We start from the raw sequence: 27,640 nt of genomic DNA on the forward strand, positions 1-27,640 counted from the left end.
CAGATTTTTTTAAACAGCATATTTTATTTATTCATTTTTTATTATTTTTTATTTTCTATTAATTTAAATTAATTAAAATTTATTATTTATTAATTAAAATTACTTAAAATTACTTAAAATTAATTAATTACAATTACTTAAAATCAATTAAAATTACTCTCATACAAATCCAAATTACATTACAACTGTTTTGTGTTAATATTTTGACTTTATTATCGTAAAATCACAGCATTTTTTTGCAACTCGTTCAACTGTTTTCTTGTGAATTTTTGTCTTATAATATTATGACTTTATTCCCATAATATTTTGACTTTATTTCCGCACCCTAAAAACGGCCGTGGGTCACAAATGGCCTCTGGGCTGCACTTTGGAGACCCCTGTTTTAATATGTCCACAATGTTAATGGAATGCATCAGTTGGCTTTAAATGATAAAGCTGCACCACCACGAGGTGTTTATGTGCTTCAAATGTTTCATTGGCCTCAAGTCAAGTGTTGCTTCATGGTTGGTTCATATTTCCAAACATAACTAGAGACCATTGACCACGCCCGTCCACGTAAGACAACTAAGACAACTAAGACAACGAGTCTGTGGGATCTCGTCTTTGTGTCTTTGTTCATCACGTCCAGGCTAGGTTAGCGCACGTAGCGGCGGAAGCACAACTGAAGGCTCCCTTCGCCGACGAGCTTCCCACTCGGCGGGGCCAACTCACACGGCTGAAAGAGACCGAGTTTGACGTCCTGGTGGTCGGAGGCGGAGCCACGGGGGCAGGATGTGCCTTGGACGCCGCCACGCGCAGTAAGAACCCGTATATCGCTTGATTCTCCACAGTTGTTCATTGGAATATTGCAGCCAAGGGCTTTGTCGGACTTGAGGAGGTTTGCCACCAGCTGCTTATAATCATTTGCTTTTACTTTCCAAGAAACTCCAATGCAAAAAGACAAAATTTATATATATATATATAAAGAAAAAAATATAATAATATAAAATATAATACAAATATTAATAAATATTAATTATATTAAATATTAATAAATATATATATAATATAATTGTCTTCAATGCTTCTGCTATACCCTCCACTTTTTCTATGCTTTGGTTCTTTGCAAAAGCTCTGATAAAACATTAAATTATAATAAATTATTATAAATTAATTTTTATTTATTAATAAATTATTAAATAAATGTTTAATGTTAATTTTTATTTTTTGACACAAAATGAGATGGAAATATAAATAAGCACATAAAAAAACAAGTGAAACAAATTAATTTTTATTTATTATTAAATTATTAAATAAATGTTTAATGTTAATTTTTATTTTTCGACACAAAATAAGATGGAAAAATAAATAAGCAAATCAAAAAACAAATGAAAGAAATGAACAAATAAATTTGTATTTATTATTAAATTATTAAATAAATGTTTCATGTTAATTTTTATTTTTCGACACAAAATAAGATGGAAAAATAAATAAGCAAATCAAAAAACAAATGAAAGAAATGAACAAATTAATTTGTATTTATTATTAAATTATTAAATAAATGTTTAATGTTAATTTTTATTTTTTGACACAAAATAAGATGGAAAAATAAATAAGCAAATCAAAAAACAAATGAAAGAAATGAACAAATTAATTTTTATTTATTATTAAATTATTAAATAAATGTTTAATGTTAATTTTTATTTTTCGACACAAAATAAGATGGAAAAATAAATAAGCAAATCAAAAAACAAATGAAAGAAATGAACAAATAAATTTGTATTTATTATTAAATTATTAAATAAATGTTTCATGTTAATTTTTATTTTTCGACACAAAATAAGATGGAAAAATAAATAAGCAAATCAAAAAACAAATGAAAGAAATGAACAAATTATTTTTTATTCATTATTAAATTATTAAATAAATGTTTCATGTTATTTTTTATTTTTCGACAAAATAAGATGGAAAAATAAATAAGCAATTCAAAAAACAAATGAAACAAATGAACAAATTATTTTTTAATTTATAATTAAATTATTAAATAAATGTTTCATGTTAATTTTTATTTTTCAACACAAAATAAGATGGAAAAATAAATAAGCAAATCAAAAAACAAATTAAAGAAATTAAAGAAATTAAACTTTCATATCAAGGCGGGGGCCTCAAACTAGCGTCCGTGAGTTTGAGACCCCTGCTCTACATTCTGATAAACTACCGTTTTTGCCTTATTTTGCTAAAATGTCCCATTTTGACCCAATATTGTATCTTAGAAACTATATCTAAAAAACTATAAACTATAACTTCACTTCTGACTTGAAAAAAAAAAAAAAAACTGAAAAATGTCACCACTTTTGTTCTGGAAGTATTTTACTCGTAGACGTGTACGGTTGCGAAAAAAGTAATCATGTTACAAAAATAAAATCTAAAGAAAAAAAAACTAGAAATATAAAAAAAACAGCAGTTATTTTATGAGAATAAAATCAAAATATTACAAATGAGGAAAAAAGTCACAATTGTATGACAATAATAACATCGTGTCATTACGAGCTGTTATGAGAGTTTTTTTTTAATTGTGAGTAAAAAAGAAAATGTGTAATTTTTGGAAAATCAGGTTGGTGGGAAATTTCACATTTTTTTTCTTTAGAATACAGAAAATTTCTCTTAATATTTTGACTTTATTCTGATAAAACTACACAAATTATACCCTTTTCCCATTTCAGCTGGGTGCTTTTTGTCTTTCTTTTCGTATATTGTGTTTTTTCGATGTTATGACTTTCCCAACCTGATATTTAAAAATGGATAACTTTATTTTTTCTCCTTGTTTCTCATCATACAATGTTTTTTTCATTTAATTGTATTTAGAAAAAAAATAAAAATAATTTTAATTTAATAAATTAATTAAAATAATAAATTAATTAAAAATATATTTTTTAAAGAAATACTTATATATTTTTATTTAATATTTCAGCACTATGCTGCTATTAATATTATAATAATTAGTTGATATTAGCATAGTTTTTAATCAATTTTTTTGCCTATGCTACTTTTTGTCCTCTTCTTTTTTCCAGTTGTTTTTTTTTTTACCTACTTTTTTGATAATTTTGTTCTCATAAATATTTCTATAACATTTTGACTTTATTAATGTAAAACAATTAAACAACTAAAATGATTAATAATTTTCAGAATGTGCCAAAGGGCATTAAAAAACAAACAAACAGATGCGGGCCACACTTTGGGCACCCTGACATTGCATGGCGTAACCCTCTGTTGCCAAGGATACCAACCCCATAATAATACCCCAAGCCCATTATTATTATTATTATTATTATTATTATTATTATTCCGCTCCGTCCTTTTCAGACCTAAAGACCGCCCTCGTCGAGAGGAGCGACTTTTCTTCCGGGACGAGCAGCCGCAGCACCAAACTCATCCACGGCGGCGTCCGCTACCTCCAGAAGGCCATCATGAAACTGGACTACGAGCAGGTTCCTCATTGGCTTCCTTCCTTCCTTCCTTCCTCTCACGTCTCCTTCGCTCCTTCAGCTGCTCACCCTCGTCGTGTCGTTTCCTCTCCCACAACAACAGTACATGATGGTCAAAGAGGCCCTCCATGAGCGAGCCAACCTTTTGGAGATCGCGCCCCATCTGTCGGCCCCGCTCCCCATCATGCTTCCTGTTTACAAGTACGTATGGCAGCGTTTTACTGCCTGGACATCAAAACATTTCAAGGCATTTATTATTTATTATTTATTATTTATTATTTATTATTTATTATTTATTATTTATTATTTATTATTTATTATTTATTATTTATTATTTATTATTTATTATTTATTAATCCAATATTTAATGACCATTCTTCGAAATGAATCTACAGCAACTCTGTGATTAATCTGATTAATAATCTTCATTATTTGACAACAAAAAAGTGGCAATTTTAAAAGAATAAACCTGTAATATTATAAAAAAATAAATGTAAATTAAAAAAATTATTTTAAATCATTTAAAATTATTTAAAATGTACATTTTTTTAAATTTAAAATTAAAAAAATAAAAAATAATTTTAAAATAAAAAAAATTTAAAATAAATTTAAAAAAATAAAACATTTTTTAAATAATTTTAGTAGCATAGAATTGGAATATTAAACATAAATATGTTAATGTTAATTAATATATGTTAATATGTTAATTATTATTATAATGTTAATTGTTATGTTAATATGGAATATTAAACAAACAAAGCAAACTAGACAATTAATTTGGGTTAAAAGTATACATATTGCGAGAATTAAGTCAAAATATTCTGGAAATTAAGTCATATTATTCCGGAAAAATTCCAACAATAAATAAAGACAAAAAAGTCACTCTGTAACCAGAAAAAAACATAATTTTCCAAGAATAAACATGTAATATTATGAGGAAAAATACTGTCATTTTTAGTAGTATGCAGTTGAAATAAAAAAATGTCCAAAGATCTTTAGATATTTGGCAAATTAAAAAGCAAAAAAATAGTAGCTTGACAATCTCGTCATTCCGCCGTTGTGCTTTGTTTCCAAGATGGTGGCAGCTGCCTTACTATTGGGCCGGCATCAAGATGTACGACCTGGTGGCCGGCATCCAGTGCCTGAAGAGCAGCTACATGCTCAGTAAGACCAAAGCCCTGGAGCTCTTCCCCATGCTGAAGAAGGACAAGCTGGTGGGGGCCATCGTCTACTATGATGGTGAGCGTTCTCAGGAGTCGGATAGGAGGGTCTTCTGATTTCAAAGGTAGAATTCGGAGCTTTGTTGCACGTGTCCCACATTCCGCCGCCATATTTTGCTCCGAGGCAGCAGAAGGGGTGGAGTTTGCACATCTTTTTTTTTTTTTTTTCCCTCCATTGATGCCATCTGCGCTAATCATCCTTGTGACATTTCCGAGTCTGACCTTTTCTTGGGTGGCATTCATGCTGCTTTTTCTATTTTACACATATTTCATTTTCTTATCGTAATTATGACTTTATTCCCATAATTTTTTTACTTTATTCCTGCAATATTATTTTTTTCTCTTTTTTCTCATTTTCCCAAAAAGGACAATTTTATTTAATTTCTTTATTTCTACTATTATTAGAGATGTCACCGTCGGGAAAAAAAATCAAGATACAACCGATATCGCATTTTTATGCTGATATCGGGCCAATAATTATCAATACCGATAATTATCGGACACCCGTAATTATTATTATTATATTATTTCTGTTCTTCTTTTTTGATTTTCTTCTCACAATTATGACTTTATTCCCATTTTTTTTACTTTACTCCCATAATATTTTTACCTAATTTTCCAAAAATGACAACAATTTTGTTTTGGTTGTCCATCCATCCATTTTCTATGGCGTTTATTCTCACTTACAACCTTAAAAAACATATTTTCATTACAATAAGACTTTTGAATATAATATTTATATTATTTATTATTAATTTATTAATGAATTTTGTAGTATTATGTTTTTATTTCATATCATATTTTGGCTTTATTCCAATAATATTATAACTAAATTATGACTTTTTTTGTCTTAATATTTTTTACTTTATTGTCTAAAAAATTTTAATTGATTTTTCCATTTCTGCTCGGGTGTTTTTTCTTATCGTAATTATGACTTTATTCCCATAATTTTTTCACTTTATTCCTGCAATATTATTTTTTTCTCTTTTTTCTCATTTTCCCAAAAAGGACAATTTTATTTAGTTTTCTTTATTTCTATTATTATTAGAGATGTCCCATATTGGCATTTTTGCTGAACACCGTTATTGTCCAACTCTCAATTTCCGATACCGATATTTGTAAGATGATACACGCATGCAAAAATCAGTTTTTTAATATCGGTTTCCTGATCGGGAAAAAAAATCAAGATACAACCGAAGTCGCATTTTTATGCTGATATCGGGCCAATAATTATCAATACCGATAACTATCGGACATCCCTAATTATTATTATTATTATTATATTCTATTTTTTTCTTCTTTTTTATTTTCTTCTCACAAGTATGACTTTATTCCCATTTTTTTTACTTAATTTTTTACCAAATTTTCCAAAAATGACAACATCCATTGATTTTCTATGGTGTTTATTCTCACTAGGGTTGTGGGTTGTTTTGTTTGTGTCTCATATTACAACCTTAAAAAACATATTTTCATACAATAAGACTTTTGAATATAATATTTAGAATTTATTTGTATTTTTTATTTATATTTTTATTTGTATTTTTGTAATATTATGTCTTTATTTCAATAATACTTTGGCTTTGTTTCAATAACATTATAACTCTAAATTATGGCTTTTTTTGTCTTAATATTTTTGTTTTTATTGTCACAAAATTTTAATTGATTTTTTCATTTCTACTTTGGTGTTTTTTCTTTTTTTTAAAGTAAATTTTCCAACTTTGTTTTTGCAAATTTTCTTATTCTGACTTAATTTCCATATTATTTTGACTTTATTCTCATGAAAATACAGCTTTACTTTTTTTTTTGGACTTAAAATTTTTTTCTTTTAATGTGTTATTTTCTCGTAAAATTACAGCATTCATTTTCAGCATTCAGCAGTTTATAATATCGGTTTCCTGATTGGGAAAAAAAATCAAGATACAACCGATATCGCATTTTTATGCTGATATCGGGCCAATAATTATCAATACTGATCATTATCGTACATCCGTAATTATTATTATATTATTTTCTATATATTTCTATTCTTCTTTTTTTGATTTTCTTCTCACAATTATGACTTTATTCCCATTTTTTTTACTTAATTTTTTACCAAATTTTCCAAAAATGACAACAATTTTGTTTTTGTTGTCCATCCATTAATTTTCTTAAAAAACATATTTTCATTACAATAAGACTTTTGAATATAATATTTATATTATTTATTATTAATTTATTAATGCATTTTGTAATATTATGTTTTTATTTCAATCATATTTTGGCTTAATTCCAATAACATTATAACTCTAAATTACGATTTTTTTGTATTAATATTTTTTACTTTATTTGAATTGATTTTTCCATTTCTACTCGGGTGTTTTTTTTTCCAGTAAATTTTGTTCTTGCAAATTTTCTTATTCTGACTTAATTCCCATATTATTTTGACTTTATTCTCATAAAAATACAGCTTTACTTTTTTTTTAGGACTTAAATTTTTTTTTCCTTTAATATTTTAAATTTATTATTTTTTAAATGATGTTATTTTCTTGTAAAAAAAAAACAGCGTTTTCTGGTTATATTACAATTTTTTTTTCTCTTAGCATTTTGACTTTATTCTTGGACTGAGACAAACTTTATTGATCCACAAGGTAAATTGTTTGGTTACATCAGCTCAAAGAAAACGACCCTCTCAACACTCTTAAATGAAATGCAATGTGATATGAAGAAAAGATGGAATGAATGAATGAATGAATTGCCGTAGCGTTCACCGTGGGAACAGAACTGGAGGAGTCTCCAGTGTGGGCGGGCTTGTCCTCCAAATAGCCGATAGCATCACGATGCTAGCAACACTCCATTTAGAGCCATTTTCCTTTTCCAGGGCAGCACAACGATGCCCGCATGAACCTGGCCATCGCTCTCACCGCCGGCCGCTATGGCGCCGCCATGGCCAACTACACCGAGGTGGTTCACCTGCTGAAGGAAAAGGACCCGCAGAACGGCACCGACAAAGTGTGCGGCGCGCGATGCCGGGACGTACTCACAGGTGGGAATTTCGGAGGGCCGCCCACCTGAATGGCGTTGCTAAACTGTCCATCACGTGACCTCGGCTGGTGACGGTCTTTTTCAGGGGAGGAATTTGACGTGAAAGCCAAATGTGTGATCAACGCCACCGGGCCCTTCACCGACTCCGTCAGGAAGATGGATAACCAGGAAAGCACCAACATCTGCCAGCCCAGTGCCGGCGTGCACATCGTCATCCCGGGATACTACAGGTACAACCTGGAATCATCTCTAGTACTACTTCCTCTTTCGTCATCCCGGGATACTACAGGTAGAACCTGGAATCATCTCTAGTACTACTTCCTCTTTCGTCATCCCGGGATACTACAGGTAGAACCTGGAATCATCTCTAGTACTACTTCCTCTTTCATCATCCCGGGATACTACAGGTAGAACCTGGAATCATCTCTAGTACTACTTCCTCTTTCATCATCCCGGGATACTACAGGTAGAACCTGGAATAATTTATAGTACTACTACTTCCTCTTTCATCATCCCGGGATACTACAGGTAGAACCTGGAATCATCTCTAGTACTACTTCCTCTTTCGTCATCCCGGGATACTACAGGTAGAACCTGGAATCATCTCTAGTACTACTTCCTCTTTCATCATCCCGGGATACTACAGGTAGAACCTGGAATCATCTCTAGTACTACTTCCTCTTTCGTCATCCCGGGATACTACAGGTAGAACCTGGAATCATCTCTAGTACTACTTCCTCTTTCGTCATCCCGGGATACTACAGGTAGAACCTGGAATCATCTCTAGTACTACTTCCTCTTTCATCATCCCGGGATACTACAGGTAGAACCTGGAATCATCTCTAGTACTACTTCCTCTTTCATCATCCCGGGATACTACAGGTAGAACCTGGAATCATCTATAGTACTATTACTTCCTCCTTCATCATCCCGGGATACTACAGGTATAACCTGGAATCATCTCTAGTACTACTTCCTCTTTCATCATCCCGGGATACTACAGGTAGAACCTGGAATAATCTAGAGTACTACTCCCTCCTCTTTCATCATCCCGGGATACTACAGGTATAACCTGGAATAATCTATAGTACTACTTCCTCCTTCGTTACGCTGTACAGTATTCATAGTTCATGTCATCTATTTATTCTCCATATTATTATTATTATTAATTATTATTCTTTCCTTCCTTCCTTTTCTCCCTCCCTTCCCTTTTTCCTTTCCTTCCTTCCTTCCTTCCTTCCTTCCTTCCTTCCTTCCTTCCATTCTTCGTTCCTCCCTTCTTTCATTCCTTCCTTCCTTCCCTCTTCCCTTCCTTCCTCTCTTCTTTCCTTCCTTCCTTCCATCTTTCCTTCCTTCCATCCTTCCATCCTTCCTTCCCTCTTCCCTTCCTTCCTCCTTCCTCCCTGCCTTCCTTCCCTCCTCCCTTCCTTCCTTCTTCCCTTCCTTTCTTCCCTCTTCCCTTCCTTCCTTCCTTTCTCCCTCCCTTCCCTTTTTCCTTTCCTTCCTTCCTTCCATCCTTCCTTCCTTCCTCCCTTCTTTCATTGTTTCCTTCCTTCCATCCTTCCTTCCTTCCATCCTTGCTTCTTTCCTCCCTCCCTTCTTTCATTCCTTCCTTCCTTCCTCCTTCTTTCCATCCTTCCTCCCTCCTTCCATCTTCCCTTCATTCCTTCCTCCCTCCTTCCTTCCTTCGTCCCTCCCTTCTTTCCTTCCTCCCTCCTTCCTTCCTTTGTCCCTCCCTTCTTTCTTTCCTTCCTTCCTTCCATCATTCCTTCCCTCCTTCCTTCCTTCCATCTTCCCTTCTTTCCTTCCTCCCTCCCTTCTTTCCTTCCTCCCTCCCCTCTTTCCTTCCTTCCTTCCTTCCTTCCCTCTTTCCTTTCTTCCTTCCATCCTTCTTTCCTTCCCTCTTCCCTTCCTTCCTCCCTGCCTTCCTTCCTTCTTTCCTTCCTTTCCTCTTCCCTTTCTTCCTTCCTTCTTCCCTCTTCCCTTCCTTCCTTCCCCCCTCCCTTCTTTCATTCCTTCCTTCCTTCCTTCCTTCCTCCCTCCCTTCTTTCCTTCCTTCCTTCCCTCTTTCCTTCCTTCCTTCCTTCCTCCCTCACTCCCTTCCTTCCTTCCATCCATCTTCTCTTCCTTCCCTCTTCCCTTCCTTCCTTCCTTCCTCCCTCCCTTCCTTCCTTCCTTCCATCTTCTCTTCCTTCCTTCCTTCCTTCCATCTTCTCTCCCTTCCTTCCTTCCTTCCTTCTTTCCCCCACAGCCTAATTAGGCAAAAATTACAACTTTATTTGTTATTTTGTTTTTTCTCTCATTAAATTCAAACTTTTAAAAAAGTAACATTTATTATTTCATATTTCAACTTTCTACCAAAACATCTTAGAAGCACACCAAACATGATCTCTTGTATTGTGGACTTCAATCACCACATCTTTTTGCCTCTGAGTTAAATAATAGAAAAACTGTGATCAAGTAAAACTGCAAAACAGTAAATAGTAGTAACCAGGCCGGGGGGGGAAAAGTAGCCATAAATAGCAAAATAGCCACGTGGATGCTAAATGAATGCAGACTCAAGATAGCCTCGTGGATGCTAAATGAATGCAGACTCAAGATAGCCACGTGGATGCTAAATGAATGCAGACTCAAGATAGCCACGTGGATGCTAAATGAATGCAGACTCAAGATAGCCACGTGGATGCTAAATGAATGCAGACTCAAGATAGCCACATGGATGCTAAATGAATGCAGACTCAAGATAGCCACGTGGATGCTAAATGAATGCAGACTCAAGATAGCCACGTGGATGCTAAATGAATGCAGACTCAAGATAGCCACGTGGATGCTAAATGAATGCAGACTCAAGATAGCCACATGGATGCTAAATGAACGCAGACTCAAGATAGCCACGTGGATGCTAAATGAATGCAGACTCAAGATAGCCACATGGATGCTAAATGAATGCAGACTCAAGATAGCCTCGTGGATGCTAAATGAATGCAGACTCAACAACCTGTAGTTGTGTTCCAAGGTGATATTGCATAAATAACACAAATACATAATTCCATAAACACGAGGAATCTGACGTTTTTCTACGTTTGTCCTCGGTCACGCAGTCCCGACAACATGGGCCTGTTGGATCCCGCCACAAGCGACGGCCGAGTCATATTCTTCCTACCTTGGGAGAAGATGACCATTGCCGGGACCACGGACACGCCCACCAACGTGACAGCCCACCCCATCCCCGGGGAAGACGACATCAACTTCATCCTGAGCGAAGTCCGCAACTACCTGAGCCCCGATGTGGAAGGTACGGGGGGGGGGGGAAGTCGACTCTGTAACTCGGTAACGTGGCGCAGGATTCTAAATTCTTGTCTCCCGCAGTGAGGCGAGGCGACGTGTTGGCGGCGTGGAGCGGCATCCGCCCTCTGGTGACGGACCCCAATTCCAAAGACACTCAGTCCATCTGCCGTAACCACATCGTCACCCTCAGTAACAGCGGACTGGTCACCATCGCGGGTCAGCTAATTCTTTTTGTGTACGGGAATGTCGTGCGTTTAATCGTCGTCTTTGAACAACGAACGTCGCACGTGTTTTGCGCAGGCGGCAAGTGGACCACCTACAGATCCATGGCCGAGGAGACTCTGGATGCCGCCATTAAAGCACATACCCTCCCGGCTGAGACCTGCAAGACCGTTGGTCTGATGCTGGAGGGCGCCAAGGGCTGGACCCCGACACTCTACATCCGCCTGGTGCAGGACTACGGCTTAGAGCAGGAAGTAAGTTTTTTTATTATTTACCTTTTTGTTTATTCATATAATCCAAAGTTTTCTATGCCGCTTAACCTCACTAGGGTCACGGGTATGCTGGAGCCTACCCTAGCCGTCTTACCAGTCAGGATAAGCACCATAGAAAATGAATGCATGGAACATCTCTGCTTTATTTTTCTATAATATCTTCTATGTCGCGGGTTCAATTCCCGGCACGCTATTGGAGATGCCGCAAAGGGAGACTTGATTCATTTTGATTCGACTCCTAATGACTCACTCAGTGAAGCAAAGTGTGTCGCATCCTTTCTGCACTTGCGCAACAAAATCGGCAGTCGAATCTTTGTCGAGTACCCGTGAGTCAGTCAACATCGAGTTTTTGCGGGTTACCCGAGAGTCAGTGAACCTTGAGTCTTTGTTGAGTACCCGCAAGTCAGTGAACCTCGAGTCTTTGTGGGGTACCCGAGATTTAGTGACCACTGAATCTTTGTTGAGTACTCGTGAGTCAGTTGACTCATTGCCAAATGCCATTGAGTCAGTGAACCTCGAGTCTCTGTGGAGTACCCGTGAGTCAGTGAACCTCGAGTCTTTGTTGAGTACCCGCGAGTCAGCGAAACTCGGGTATTTGTTGAGCACCCGTGAGTGAAAACCTAAGTGTTCGTCAGGATAAGCACCATAGAAAATGAATGGATGGAACATCTCCGCTTTATTTTTCTATAATATCTTCTATGTTGCGGGTTCGATTCCTGGCGATGCAGTGAAGGGAAACTTGATTCATTTTGACTCGACTCGTTATGACTCAGTCAGTTAAGCAAAGTGTGTCGCATCCTTTCTGCACTTGCGCAACAAAATCGGCAGTCGAGCTGTAGTTGCATGTACCCATGAATCAGTGAAACTCGAGTCTTTGTCGAGTACCCATGAGTCAGTCAACATCGAGTCTTTGTGGGGTACCCGAGAGATAGTGACCACTGAATCTTTGTTGAGTACTCGTGAGTCAGTAAAACCTGAGTCATTGCCAAACGGCATTGCGTCAGTGAACATCGAGTCTTTGTGGAGTACCCTTGAGTCAGTGAGCCTCGAGTCTTTGTTGAGCACCCGTGGGTAAGTGAAACCCAAGTGTTCGTCAGACGCCTATGAGTCAGTGAGCCTCGAATCATCACAGAGTACATGTGAATCAGTGAAACCCGTGAGCACCCGTGAGTCGGTCAAACTCGACCTGTGAGTCATTGAACCCCAAGTCTTTGTGGGGTACCCGAGAGTTAGTGACCACTGAATCTTTGTTGAGTACCGGTGAGTCAGTAAAACCTGAGTCTTTGCCAAACGCCATTGAGTCAGTGAACCTCGAGTCTTTGTTGAGTACCCGCGAGTCAGTGAAACTCGGGTATTTGTTGAGCCCCCTATTTGTTGAGTACATGTGAATCAGTGAAACCCGTGAACACCCATGAGTCAGTCAAACTCGACCTGTGAGTCATTGAAACCCAAGTCTTTGTGGGGTACCCGAGAGTTAGTGACCACTGAATCTTTGTTGAGTACTCGTGAGTCAGTAAAACCTGAGTCTTTGCCAAACGCCATTGAGTCAGTGAACCTCGAGTCTTTGTGGAGTACCCTTGAGTCAGTGAACCTCAAGTCTTTGTTGAGTACCCGCGAGTCAGCGAAACTCGGGTATTTTTTGAGCACCCGTGGGTCAGTGAAACCCAAGTGTTCGTCAGACGCCTATGAGTCAGTGAGCCTCGAATCATCACAGAGTACATGTGAATCAGTGAAACCGTGAGCACCCGTGAGTCGGTCAAACTCGACCTGTGAGTCAATGAACCCCAAGTCTTTGTGGGGTACCCGAGAGTTAGTGACCACTGAATCTTTGTTGAGTACTCGTGAGTCAGTAAAAGTCAAGTCTTCATTGTAAATGAAATGAGTGAATGCTGTTGGCTCTCGTACGGGCGAACGATTCAACTAAGAGGATCCCAGATATCTAATCCCTCGTAACGTGATGTGGACCTCTCACAGTTCCGGACGCGCCCTGATGTCAAGAAGCATCAAACCAACCGTGTGAAGACGCTTTGCTTCCACCAGACGCTGACATTAACAGCTCTGACATTTCCATTCCACGAACGACTCAGAACATGCGGCTCTCGCGTGTGAAACAATTCATGAATGGCATGAAGTCTGCACGATGCATCGATTCACGTCAGATTCCCGCAACAGTTGGCGTGTTTGAGGGGGAAAAAGTGCCCCTGCGCTCTACTTACTCCTCATTAAAGATGTTCCAAATATTTTGAAAAGGTCATTGTTGATATTTGGACCGTGTTTGACCTTTGGCGTGACGGGTAAAAGTCAGCCATCTGAATAGTAAACGGCTGCCATGTTGTCTGTAAACATTGACGACGCCGTGCTAAAGAAATCTTTTCGTGTGCGCTCAGGTCGCTCAGCATCTGGCGTCCACGTACGGAGGGAAGGCGTACGACGTAGCCAAGATGGCGTTGGTCACGGGGCAAAGATGGCCGATTGTCGGTAAAAGACTCGTATCCGAGTTTCCTTACATCGAGGCCGAGGTAAGGCGACGGCGCGTTTCCCAGCTCGTAGATTCTTCGTTATTCTGGTGTAAATGGAACTTCCTTCGCAGGTTCTGTACGCCGTCAAAGAGTACGCCTGCACCGCCATCGACATCATCGCCCGGCGAACGCGGTTGGGCTTCCTGAATGTGCAGGCGGCGGACGAGGCGCTCCCGCGCATCGTGCAGATCATGGCCAAGGAGCTGGGCTGGAGTCAGGAGCGCAGGACGGTACAAAAATCTGATTATTTTTTAATATTTTTTCTAATGAGAATCCAACCCTGGGGGCAGGAGTGGCTCAGTAGTCAGTAGACTACCCCAGGGCAGCTGTGACCACGGATGTAGGTTACCACCACTGGTGTGTGACTGACTAAAGGGCGACCATTGGGTGCCTTACAAAGCACTATATCAAATCTAATCCATTATTATTATTATTATTATTATTATTAATGTGATTATTATTACTATTATTATTATTATTGTTATTATTATTATTATTGTTGTGATTATTATTATTATTATTGTTGTGATTATTATTATTATTATTGTGATTATTATTATTATTGTGACTATTATTATTATTATTATTATTATTATTGTTGTGATTATTATTATTATTGTTGTGATTATTATTATTATTGTGACTATTATTATTATTATTATTAATTATTATTATTATTATTAATTATTATTATTATTATTATTATTATTATTATTATTATTATTATTATTATTGTTGTTATGATTATGATTGATCATTAATAATAAACAAGGTTGCGTAAAAATGAGAATACGGTCAATTTCCAACAAAAATGTTATTAAATATTTTTAGTGGAGAAAACAGCTGTAATTGTATGAGAATTAGGTCCAAATATTATTATTATTATTTTATTGTCATTATTATTATCATCATTAATAATAATAATAATAATGACAATAAAATAATAATATCATCAATAATAACTATTATTATTATTTTATTTTCATTATTATTATCATTATTATTATCATTAATAATAATTGCTATTATCATCAATTAATTAATTAATAATAATGAATTTATTATTATTATTGATTATTATTATTGTCATTATTATTATCATTAATAATAATAATGACAATAAAATAATAATTATTATCATTAATAATAATAATAATTCTCATACAATTACAGCTGTTTTCTTCACTAAAAATATTTAATAACATTCTTGTTGGAAGTTGACCGTATTCTCATTTTTACGCAACCTTGTTTATTATTAATGATAATAATAATGACAATTATTGCGTAAAATTATAATTTTTACGCAACCTTGTTTGTTTTTTGTTTGTCTTTCATAATTTTACGGCTTAAAAAAAAGTGTATGCTACTAAAATGCTATAAAAACTCATATTACGATGTTATTATATAAAAATCTTATTAGAACATGACTTTTGCTTGTAATATTTTGATGTTATTCTCATGAAGTAATTAATTTTTTATGACTTTTAATTTTGACTTTATTTGTGTAAAATTACAGCTGTTTTTTAAAGTCAAACTACTTCAGTGTTCTTCTTGTAAGTTGACTATATTCTCGTATTATTATAACTTTTTCCGCAACCAAAAATTACAACTTTATTTTTTTTTGTTTGTTTCTCATAATATTACAACTGTTAAAAAGTTTTTTTCTTTAATATTATAGCTGTATGCTACTAAAATTTTATTTCCATAATATATTGATGTTATTCTCATAAAATTGCGACTTTTTTCTGACATTATATGACATTTTCTCTTATATGAAATTTTTTCTTAATATTTTGACATTTGACATTATATGACATTTTCTCTTATATGAAATTTTCTCTTAATATTTTGACATTATTTGACATGATATGACATTTTCTCTTATATATTTTCTCTTAATATTTTGACATTATGACATTTTCTCTTATATTTTCTCTTAATATTTTGACATTATATGACATTTTCTCTTATATGAAATTTTCTCTTAATATTTTGACATTATTTGACATGATATGACATTTTCTCTTATATATTTTCTCTTAATATTTTGACATTATGACATTTTCTCTTATATTTTCTCTTAATATTTTGACATTATATGACATTTTCTCTTAATATTTTGACATTTGACATGACATTTTCTCTTATATATTTTCTCTTAATATTTTGACATTATTTGACATTATATGACATTTTCTCTTATATGAAATTGTCTCTTAATATTTTGACATTATTTGACATTATGACATTTACAACAAAATTTTTTTTTGTAAGTTGACTTCATTCTCATAACATTATTAACTTTTCCCGAAACGTAATTTTCCCAAAATGACAATATTTTTTAATATATTCTGACTCATTATATATATATATATTTTTTTTTTTAATTTTTTTATTTCATTATAAGCTCTTTTTTGTTGCAAAAATCAGGCCGAACTTGAAGCAGCGAAGAAGTTCTTGTACCAGGAGATGGGCTACCGCTCTCGCTCCGAGCAGCTGACCAAGACGTCGGAGATGAATCTGGACAACCAGGAAATAGCCAGGTACTCAAATCCCGCCTACCTTCATAAGCGACGCCGCTTCAACTCCGTGTGATTGATTGGCAGGTACAAGAAGCGCTTCCATAAGTTTGACAAAGAAAGCAAAGGATTCATCACCACGTTGGACGTCCAGCAAGTCTTGGAGGTGAGTCCCCCCCCCCCCCCCATGAGGTCAGGGTTCATCTTCCCTGCTTGTTTTTGCAGAGCATCAACGTCCACATCGATGAAAACGCGTTGCACGAAATCCTCAATGAAGTGGACGTAAACAAGAACGGGCAGATCGAAATTGGCGAATTCCTGCAGGTATGTGACGACCGCCATGTGTGCATGTCATACATACCCCCCCCCCTTGAGAAAAGGCGCCTGTCCACCTGAGACTGTAGGTGTGAAATCTCATCCAGCTGATGCTAATATGCTAATCTAGAAGAAGTGTGGCAGAAATAATGAGCTATTTCTGCTATTTCGGAAGGACAATCTCACTTGGCGAAGGTACGAGTGTCATTACGAGCGACCATCAGTTTCGCCTTCATTAGAGTCAGAGATCTGGTCTGACCAATCAGAGAGCAGCAGATGTTTTTCCCCTTTAAGTGTATTTTTTTTGTGCAAGGCAGGGGTCTCAAACTCAATTTACTTGGGGGCCACTGGAGCTCGGGTCTGGGTGAGACTGGGCCGCATCAGGTTTTCCAAAAAAAACGCATTTATTAAAAACAAAAAAAAATTAAAAACTTTGCTTTGGTTCCAATTTTCTACAAGAAAAGCTCTGATAAAACATTCCACTGTTCTCAAATATCTTACTTTTTATTTTTCTACACAAAATAAGATGAAAAATAAATCGCGATATATATAAGATATGCCCAGCGTAATGCGGCTATTATTAGTATCAATTTCAGTCTTTGCTGTCATTTCCCCTATTTTTTTTATTTTCAAAAATATTTCAACTTTTTTCATACATAATGTTACTTCAAATGCTCAGAATTTTAATTTTAATTTTCAAATGCTCAGAATTTTATTTTTAATTTCATTTTTAATTTTATTTGTAATTTTATTTGTAATTTTATTTTTATTTTTAATTTTATTTTTAATTTTATTTTTAATTTTATTTTTAATTTTCAAATGCTCAGAATTTAATTTTTAATTTAATTTTTGATTTAATTTTTAATTTAATTTTAATTTAATTTTAATTTAATTTTAATTTAATTTAAATGTAATTTTAATTTTAATTTAATTTTAATTTTAATTTTAATTTTAATTTTAATTTTAATTTTAATTTAATTTTAATTTAATTTTAATTTAATTTTAATTTAATTTTTAATTTAATTTTTAATTTAATTTTTAATTTAATTTTTAATTTAATTTTTAATTTAATTTTTAATTTAATTTTTTATTTAATTTTTAATTTTACTTTAAATTTCGTAAAATGTCATCAAATGAAAAAAACTTTTTCCCATTTCTGCTGTTTGTTTTACATTTTCCTATTTCAAGTTTCTTCTTGTATTTATGACATTTTTTTTATACTGAATTAATATTACAAAATGTCGTAAAATAGTTTGACATCTTGTAAAAACATTTTTTGGGATACGACAAATCTTAATTTTTATTTTTCTACACAAAATAAGATGAAAAATAAATCGTGATATATATAAGATATGCCCAACGTAATGCGGCTATTATTAGTATCAATTTCAGTCTTTGCTGTCATTTCCCCTATTTTTTTTTTCCAAAAATATTTCAACTTTTTTCTTACATAATGTTATTTCAAATGCTCAGAATTTTATTTTTAATTTTATTTTTAATTTTATTTTTAATTTTATTTGTAATTTTATTTGTAATTTTATTTTTAATTTTATTTGTAATTTTATTTGTAATTTTATTTGTAATTTTATTTGTAATTTTATTTTTAATTTTATTTTTAATTTTATTTTTAATTTTATTTTTAATTTTATTTTTAATTTTATTTTTAATTTTATTTTTAATTTTATTTTTAATTTTATTTTTAATTTTATTTTTAATTTTTGTAAAATGTCGTACAATGAAAAAACTTTTTCCCATTTCTGCTGTGTTTTTTTACATTTTCCTATTTCAAGTTTCTTCTTGTATTTATGACTTTTTTTTATACTGAATTAATATTACAACATGTTCTCGTAAAATAGTTTGACATCTTGTAAAAACATTTTTTTGGGGATACGGCAAATGTCGTCGAGGGTACGTGGATAAAAATTTAAAAACAGCGTGACTACATTTGCGTTGAACATGTAAGAATTACGTAATGCGCCTGAACGCCTCATGTTGAACGTCCATTCAGCTGTATTGAGTTTACTTCCTTATTGATTTCTGTACTTTATGTTCTTTTGTTTTCATAATGGTTAGTTTTACTGATTATTCTTTCTTTACTATTTAAAAATATAAAAAACTATATAAAACTATACAAAACTATATAAAAAAACACATTTATTAAAAACAAAAAAATGTAAACTAGAGAGCTAGCGACCTAAACGGTAGCCTTCAAGTTATTTCCTTAAACTTAAATAGCCAAAAAATTACCACTTCCACACGGATAGAGAGGATAACTATTAACAGTTATTTAACCTTTAACATGAACATGAATCAAACGTAATAATTTTTTCTGGGTACATGATACCATACAGCATCCATATCAAACTTGCGCGGGCCGCACTAACATTAAACTTTCATATCAAGGCGGGGGCCTCAAACTAGTGTCCTGCGGGCCACATTTGGCCCCCGGGCCGCATGTTTGAGACCGCTGGTGTTAGCTATGTGGCTAAATGTCATTGTTTGTTTCTGCCCATGTGTCCGACCCGGTTCGTGGCTGAATTAGAGACTCCAATCAGGTACCCTACACGTGCTTTCTCACTGCTCTGGTGGCTGCCTAGACCTGGACGGGAAGAACTCACCACATCCAACCGGTCCGCCAAGTGATAAAGCTGAACCGGGGCCGGGCGTCGGTAGTAGAACTTCGGGCTACTCGTCGTAGGAATGTTCCAAAAATGTCCAAATACGGTGGAACTTGGGTTAGCAACAGATTGCCGTGTTTGTTAGTAAAATTTTACGTTAGCATCGGATATGGTGCCGGTCTTGTTGGCGTCGTTATTACACTGATTGTCGCCCGTTGATGATGTCACAGATTCAAAAATATCTCAAAAATATAAATCTTAACAAAAAGCATGTTTTCATAGCTAGTTGTAATTATAGTTTTGCATGCGGAAACCGATTGGCTGATTGTCTTAAAGTTGTGGTCATGGCTAGCTCGAGCTCGCAAACAGCTAGCTACTAGCTAGTTAGCTATGACAAAATACTCAATATAAGCATAAGAAGCCAGTTGGACTCCAGGAGCGAATGACGGCACAAGCGAAACAAACGAATCCTCGGCTCATGGAGGAACATGCATTCAACAAGGACACAAAAATGCCACAGCTGAACGGCAAAGAGCCGAAATACTGGCGTTAAAAGCTAAAAACTATAAGCATAAAATTGGACTAAAAAAGATGAAAACAAGAAAAGTTTAAAAATATTAGTTAAAAGCCTGATTAAAAAGGTGTGTCTTTAATCTTGTTCAACAAGGACACAAAAACGCCACAGCCGAACGGCGAAGAGCCGAAATACTGGAGTTAAAAGCTAAAAACTAAAAGCATAAAATTGGACTAAAAAGATAAAAACATAAGAAAAGTTTAAAAATATTAGTTAAAGGCCTGATTTTGTTCAACAAGGACACAAAAACACCACAGTTGAACGGCGAAGAGCCAAAATACTGGAGTTAAAAGCTAAAAACTATAAGCATAAAATTGGACTAAAAATATAAAAACAAGAAAAGTTTAAAAATATTAGTTAAGCCTGATTAAAAAGGTGTGTCTTTAATCTTGTTCAACAAGGACACAAAAACGCCACAGCCGAACGGCGAAGAGCCGAAATACTGGAGGTAAAAGCTAAAAACTAAAAGCATAAAATTGGACTAAAAAGATAAAAACATAAGAAAAGTTTAAAAATATTAGTTAAAAGCCTGATTAAAAAGGTGTGTCTTTAATCTTGTTCAACAAGGACACAAAAACACCACAGTTGAACGGCGAAGAGCCGAAATACTTGAGTTAAAAGCTAAAAACTATAAGCATAAAATTGGACTAAAAATATAAAAACAAGAAAAGTTTAAAAATATTAGTTAAGCCTGATTAAAAAGGTGTGTCTTTAATCTTGTTCAACAAGGACACAAAAACGCCACAGCCGAACGGCAAAGAGCCGAAATACTGGAGTTAAAAGCTAAAAACTAAAAGCATAAAATTGGACTAAAAAGATAAAAACATAAGAAAAGTTTAAAAATATTAGTTAAAAGCCTGATTAAAAAGGTGTGTCTTTAATCTTGTTCAACAAGGACACAAAAACGCCACAGCCGAACGGCGAAGAGCCGAAATACTGGAGTTAAAAGCTAAAAACTAAAAGCATAAAATTGGACTAAAAAGATAAAAACATAAGAAAAGTTTAAAAATATTAGTTAAAAGCCTGATTAAAAAGGTGTGTCTTTAATCTTGTTCAACAAGGACACAAAAACACCACAGTTGAACGGCGAAGAGCCGAAATACTGGAGTTAAAAGCTAAAAACTATAAGCATAAAATTGGACTAAACATATAAAAACAAGAAAAGTTTAAAAATATTAGTTAAGCCTGATTTAAAAGGTGTGTCTTTAATCTTGTTGAACAAGGACACAAAAACACCACAGCCGAACGGCGAAGAGTCACGGTCAGTCGTGTCCTTTGTCCAACCAAGTAGGTTTTTCATTAAAATTCATAGGAAATTTAAACGTCAAGAGTTTTGAAACAAAATTATATAATTATTAATTATATTATAAAAGGAAGTGGATTGTTGATGTCTTTCCCGCGGATTCAAACCGCAAGCGGTGGCTACGCAAGACGTCAATGAGCATGCGGTCGTAAAAGCGTCACATGATGTGCAACCCGGTCCAGCTTTATCACGTTGGGACGGAGAGGGGGGGGGGCATACTCAACCGGTGTCGGGCTAACTGGCGCATGCGACGGTGGTCGGGGTTAGCATCAGCGATACGCGGCCGCCCCCCTCACGTGTTCCGTCTGCCCCACAGCTGATGAGCGCCGTCAAAAAGGGCCAGGTGTCCGACAGCCGCCTGGCCATCCTCATGAAGTCCGCTGAGGAGACTCTGGACGAGCGGGGCCCCGTGACAGTGGACCGCAGCGGGGGCGGGGTCTGAGCCCCCCGGGGCCTGGGCGGAGGCTCATCTGAATGACAATGCAATCAGGGAGACCGGCGCCCGCTCTGCATCGTGTTTTGGGTGAAACGGAGTCTAATGATGGAGATGTGTTTTTACGTGTTGATTGGTTCTCAGCATCAGGTGCCTCCACTCTGCCACAGCGCACAATGTATCTATTTATAGCATCTTTTCATATTTCTACCCTTATATCTTACCGTATATCCTTTTCTTACTGACACTGATTGTTGCGCCTGTACCGCTTCATTGAGTTTGTTCTACAGGTCGACAATTAATCCATAATTAATCCACTGTCCAATTAATCTACAGCTATTTTTAGTAGTCTATTTGCCTTTTTTCTGATATTTTGGGGATCAAACCACTATTTGTTTGTGTCATATTGATTTGGTCCGGCTTGGGCAGGGGTGTCCAAAGTGTGGCCTGGGGGCCATTTGGGGCCAATAGCTGTTCTACAAATACAGCTATAATATAATATAAATGAGAAAAAAAACATGGAAAAAATGGAAAAAATCAGCAGTAATTTTACAGGAAGTCAAAATATTAATGGAAAAAATTGGTAATAATCCAACAAGAAAAAGTTGTAATTTTGCAAATATTTTCAGGGGAAAAAAAAACATCATTTCACAATTTTTTTTTGTTTCACAATTTTTTTTGTCGTAATATTATGTGACACCAACAATAATAATAATAATAATTACTTAATAATTTAAATAATATTTTTTTGGGGGGGGGAGAGTCCAAATATTTTGGGGATAAAGTCAGAATAACAAGAAGCGGAAATAGTTGGAAAATGTAAAAAAGAAAAACTTTTTTTTCTCATCAGAGTACCAATTTTTCTGAATATTTTGTCTTTATTAATATAAAATGACAGCTGTTGAAACTATTTCCACTTTGACTTTACTCATGACTTTATTGCCATAATATTTTGACTTTATACTCATAACTTCTTCAAATATTTTTAGTTTCTGGTAGTATTACGACAAAAACAAATTATTTAATATTTCAACTTTATGTCACTGTTTTATATAATATTGTTTTACAGGTTTTTTTGTACATTTTCCAAATATTTCAACTTTGTTTTTAAATAATCTTTGTAAATGTTATTTTTTTGTAATATTTCAATTTTTTTCTTGTAGAATTTTAACTTTTTCCTCAAGCTAATTTTCCGAGAATTCCAACAGTATTTCTTGTTTTTGTTTGTTTCTCATAAGGAAACAAATAAAGTCTTTTTAAAAATATTTTAACATTACACTACTAAAATATCGGTATTTTCCTCATAATATTACAAAATTGCACATTTTTTCCTAATTAGAATACAGTTTTTTTAATGAATATTTTGACTTTATAGTCATAAAATTACAGCTGCTTTCATTTTTTTTGTCGACCTTTGTATGTTGTTACATTATTTTTCATGATTATTTTCATCAAATTTGACCTGTGTGGAGATAATATACCCAACAGGTCATGTTTCACCTCAAAATAGTTTTTAAAAAATTCTCCGGGCCGCACTTTGGACAACCCTGCTGTATGGTTACTGTCCAGTCACTGCCTGTTGTTGTGCAGGGGAGACTTTTACACTGAAAGTCCCTCTCATGACTTCCTGTCTGCCACACAGCACCAGCTGAATCCTACTGATGTTTACAGGTTCCAAGCTTTAGGTGTACTTTTATCGGAAGTTAGTACTTATTTAGGGTTTTCTTCTTTTAAAGTTAGTCATAACAGGATGAAAAAGGGATTCTATATTTGTATGATTATATGATTATCGAGTGAAACTGCATGCTTAGAATGTGATAGTTTATATTTGTGCCGTGTGAATGAACGTGTGTGTGTGCCTTCGCGTGACGAGACACCGCCGTGGACGCCGTGCATCGTGGGCGTCATTCAACCGACTTGCCTCTGGGGGCTCTAGAGAGGCCTGGGTGGGCTTTAGGGGCGGACGATAACCTCAAATGTTGGCATCGACGCCCGTACCAGGGATATCGAGCTTTTAATTTGAAAAAATGTCAGAATGATTTCGTCTGGTTTTCATCATGAGCAGAAAAAGTATTTATAATAATTGCAAAAAAGACTAGCCTAGCCTAGCCTAGCCAAGGAAACACGGCTTTACTAGACTTTACTATTGTTTACTATATTTTAAGTAACTAATAGCTATACAAGTAACAAACTTCAAATTTTGGGGGGTAAAAGTCAATAAATAAAACAATAAAATTAAAGTAAATTTTAGGCATGTCCGATAAAATGGCTATGCTAATAACTGCTATGCTAATATTGTCCAACTCTCAATTTCAGAGACCGATACCGATAACGATGTGTGGCGTTATCTCTTGTAGCGGAATTACACATATATGTGTTGCAGACAGCATTTTTAATATCGAGCCAGCCAATCACAGGGCACATATAGACAAACAACCATTCACACTCAACATTCATACCTATGGACAATTTGGAGTCGCTAATTAACCTAGCATGTTTTTACCCGGAAAAAAAAACCACGCATGCACGGGGAGAACATTCAAACTCCACACAGAGATGGCTGAGGGTGGAATCGAACTCGGGTCTCCTGCGCACTATCCACTTCAGTCATTGGTTTTTATGATTTGGGGAAAAAAAATCAAATTCCGATATCAACCGATAACGGGCCGAAAATTATCGGTACCCATAATTAATTTTAAAATATTGTAACTTTTTCCCAAAAAGGAATTCTTAATTTGGTTAAAAAAAAAGTAAAAATTTTCATTCATTCATTTTCTACCGCTTTTCCTAACGAGGGTCGCAGGGTTGCTGGAGCCTATCCCAGGCTGTCTTCGGGCGAGAGGCAGGGTACACCCTGGACTGGTGGCCAGCCAATCACAGGGCACATATAGACAAACAACCATTCACACTCACATTCATACCTATGGACAATTTGGAGTCGCTAATTAACCTAGCATGTTTTTGGAATGTGGGAGGAAAACGGAATACTCCACACAGAGATGGCTGAGGGTGGAATCGAACTTAGGTCTCCTGCGCACTAATCACTAGACCACCGTGCAGCCATTGGTTTTTATGATTTGGGGGAAAAAAATCCAATACCGATATGCCGATAATTATCGGTACCCATAATTAATTTTAAAATATTGTTACGTTTTCCCAAAAAGGAATTCTTAATTTAGTAAAAGTCAAAATTTTGATTAAAATTTTTTAAAATTTTCATTTGTAACTTTTTCCATTATCATTACATGAATTAATTTAGCAAATGTTCTAATTGTATTTAATTTAATTTGTTACTTTCCCTGGCGAATTATTTAAGTAAAATGTTCAAATCATAAATAAAAACTCATAAAAATTGACATGGTATTAAAATTAATTGCTTCATTTATTTCAGTGAATGTAATACTTTCCCCGGTAAATGATTATTTGAAGTTTTTTTTCAAAAAAAGATTAGCTTATTAAGAATAAAATGAAGTAAAATGACAAACTTTAGTTGGATTTCGCGCAATGATACGACACAGAGCAAACGGAGACGTTTGTTCCGTGCACCGTGCTATCAAACCTCGACCAAATGATGGTGAAAAACGAGGTTTGACCGTACGGTGTATGAAACCATGATGGAATATTATGAAAAAGACGGAAAGAGCTGGTATTCTTGGTGTCGATATCGATATTTGGATTAATCCGCCCACCCCTAAAGTGCCCGCGCGTTGCCTTTCTATGTCCTATCCAACTCCTGCACAGTCGCATTTTGGAATCAACCGTGTGTCGTCACGTTGGGTTTGTCTTCCGTGGAACTGCCAAAGCCGCCTGTGGACAATATCTTCAATATCTTCAGTGTCGCATCCCGATGTTTGATTGTCTCCTTCTGGATGAAATTACAGCTTTATCCCGACTCAAAGAGAATCGTGTTCCGTGCCCCCCCGCCCCAAATGTACTGCAAGAATACTTGTAAAGTCAGTGTTCTGCTGAGAAAATTGAGAAAAAAACAACACAATTATCTAATTAAATGTATCTGGTTGCTTGAAGAGCTTTGTGTGTGTGTTAACGTCATTCCCAGTCATTCCCAGTCATTCCCACCGGACACCAGACGACACTGAACATGACAACATCATTCGGGTATTACAAAGCCAACTGTTAAAAGTCCCCGCTGCCGACATTAATTAGTCGTCTAATACAACTTTATTTATAAAGCGATTTAAACACAACCAAAGTGGACCCACAGAATAAAATATGAAAAACTACAACAAGGTATCTAAAAACCGGGTGGATGAGCGGTACCTACCTAGGCGGTACCTACCTAGGCGGTACCTACGGAGTGGACCGCACGGTGTGTTCCAACTATGGTGGGATCATTCAGGGGTTCTGGGGGACGAGGATCCTCTGGTTGGTTAAATCTCACATTCAGGAAGTGCGGTGCGGTTTGCGTCCCGGTCATGGAACGGTGGACCGGCAAGATCCTTGAGGATCATGCATGGGAGTTTGTCCAACCAGTCCACATCAGAAGATCAGAAGGCATTTGAAGAACTCCTGGAACGGTTCTCTCCTGCATAATCAGCATTGAACGTGGGTCGGACTCCGCCAGGGCTGGGCTGCATGACTTTTACGGAAATAATTTCAGCCCACATCCAAGGCGTTGAGGGGATCCGGTTTAGTATCTGCGGGATCAGGTCTCTCGGTTTTGCGGAGTGTAACTCCAGGATGTGGAGCAACAGACAGCAACTAGTTCTTGAGTTTACTGATGGAACTAAAGGGGGTTCAAACAGATGCAAAATACAATAAATCACTGGTCACATAACACACAAATATACAATAATTAGTTTTCTTATCATTAAGCCTTTTTCTTTACAGTAGTGCTAATAAACTTGTCACATTACATAGAAACATTTCCGTAAACAACCATCACGTGCAACACAATGTATGATTAGCATTAGCTGGTACAGCAAACTAACACTATAAAACTGAAACGAAAATAATACTGCACCTTAATGGCTGCACTAATGCCTTAGAAAGGAATTATACGTATATATGTATGTATATATACGTATATTATATGTCTTAGTTAATATTTAGCACCTATTAGCTTGTGAGTTCTCAATAGTGTGGCGAACAACTGAGCTTATTTTCTATGGGTGTAACGATTAAACGTGTATGTGCGGAAACGACAATTTTACAAACAATTAGTTCCGCCTCATTAACTTACATGCAGCTATGTAGGAACTTAAAACTAACAGCATATACTGATTTAGCAGCAGGCTTTTACATTTTGGTGAACTACGGGTGTAACGATTAAACGTGTATGTGCGGAAACGACAATTTTACATATAGTTCCGCCTCATTAACTTACATGCAGCTAGGTAGGAACTTAAAACTAACAGCATATACTGATTTAGCAGCAGGCTTTTTACGTTTTGGTGAACTACGGGTGTAACGATTAAACGTGTATGTGCGGAAACGACAATTTTACAATTAGTTCCGCCTCATTAACTTACATGCAGCTAGGTAGGAACTTAAAACTAACAGCATATACTGATTTAGCAGCAGGCTTTTTACATTTTGGTGAACTACGGGTGTAACGATTAAACGTGTATGTGCGGAAACGACAATTTTATAATTAGTTCCGCCTCATTACCTTACATGCAGCTAGGTAGGAACGTAAGACTAACAGCATATACTGATTTAGCAGCAGGCTTTTTACATTTTGGTGAACTACGGGTGTAACGATTAAACGTGTATGTGCGGAAACGACAACTTTACAAACAATTAGTTCCGCCTCATTAACTTACATGCAGCTAGGTAGGAACCGAAAACGAAAATATGTAGGAACTTAAAACTAACAGCATATACTGACTTAGCTTAACTACGCCGTCTCTGC

At 35.3% G+C, this 27,640-nt stretch overlaps 2 protein-coding genes across 3 annotated transcripts in view; one reads left to right on the forward strand and one right to left on the reverse strand.

Moving 5' to 3' along the window:
• Positions 1–22,316, forward strand: part of gpd2 (glycerol-3-phosphate dehydrogenase 2 (mitochondrial)) — a 33,446-nt gene extending 11,130 nt beyond the window's left edge. For both annotated transcript variants that reach the window (XM_078796947.1, XM_078796948.1), the window contains 15 exons: positions 629–797; positions 3,343–3,467; positions 3,568–3,665; positions 4,540–4,703; positions 7,542–7,706; positions 7,791–7,935; positions 10,807–11,000; positions 11,075–11,209; positions 11,294–11,469; positions 13,875–14,006; positions 14,078–14,236; positions 16,437–16,549; positions 16,613–16,691; positions 16,751–16,849; positions 21,652–22,316. In XM_078796947.1, the coding sequence (XP_078653073.1) occupies positions 629–797; positions 3,343–3,467; positions 3,568–3,665; positions 4,540–4,703; positions 7,542–7,706; positions 7,791–7,935; positions 10,807–11,000; positions 11,075–11,209; positions 11,294–11,469; positions 13,875–14,006; positions 14,078–14,236; positions 16,437–16,549; positions 16,613–16,691; positions 16,751–16,849; positions 21,652–21,777 (2,079 nt within the window). In that variant the 3' untranslated portion in view covers positions 21,778–22,316. The remainder of the gene's footprint in view (positions 1–628; positions 798–3,342; positions 3,468–3,567; positions 3,666–4,539; positions 4,704–7,541; positions 7,707–7,790; positions 7,936–10,806; positions 11,001–11,074; positions 11,210–11,293; positions 11,470–13,874; positions 14,007–14,077; positions 14,237–16,436; positions 16,550–16,612; positions 16,692–16,750; positions 16,850–21,651) is intronic.
• Positions 1–27,640, reverse strand: part of atp7b (ATPase copper transporting beta) — a 205,825-nt gene that overhangs the window by 41,918 nt on the left and 136,267 nt on the right. The gene's annotated exons all lie outside the window — the stretch shown is intronic.

This window comes from Doryrhamphus excisus, linkage group LG15 (assembly GCF_037039965.1).
Source record: "Doryrhamphus excisus strain RoL-2023G ecotype Guam linkage group LG15, RoL_Dexc_Guam_v1.1, whole genome shotgun sequence".
Classification (NCBI taxonomy): domain Eukaryota; kingdom Metazoa; phylum Chordata; class Actinopteri; order Syngnathiformes; family Syngnathidae; genus Doryrhamphus; species Doryrhamphus excisus.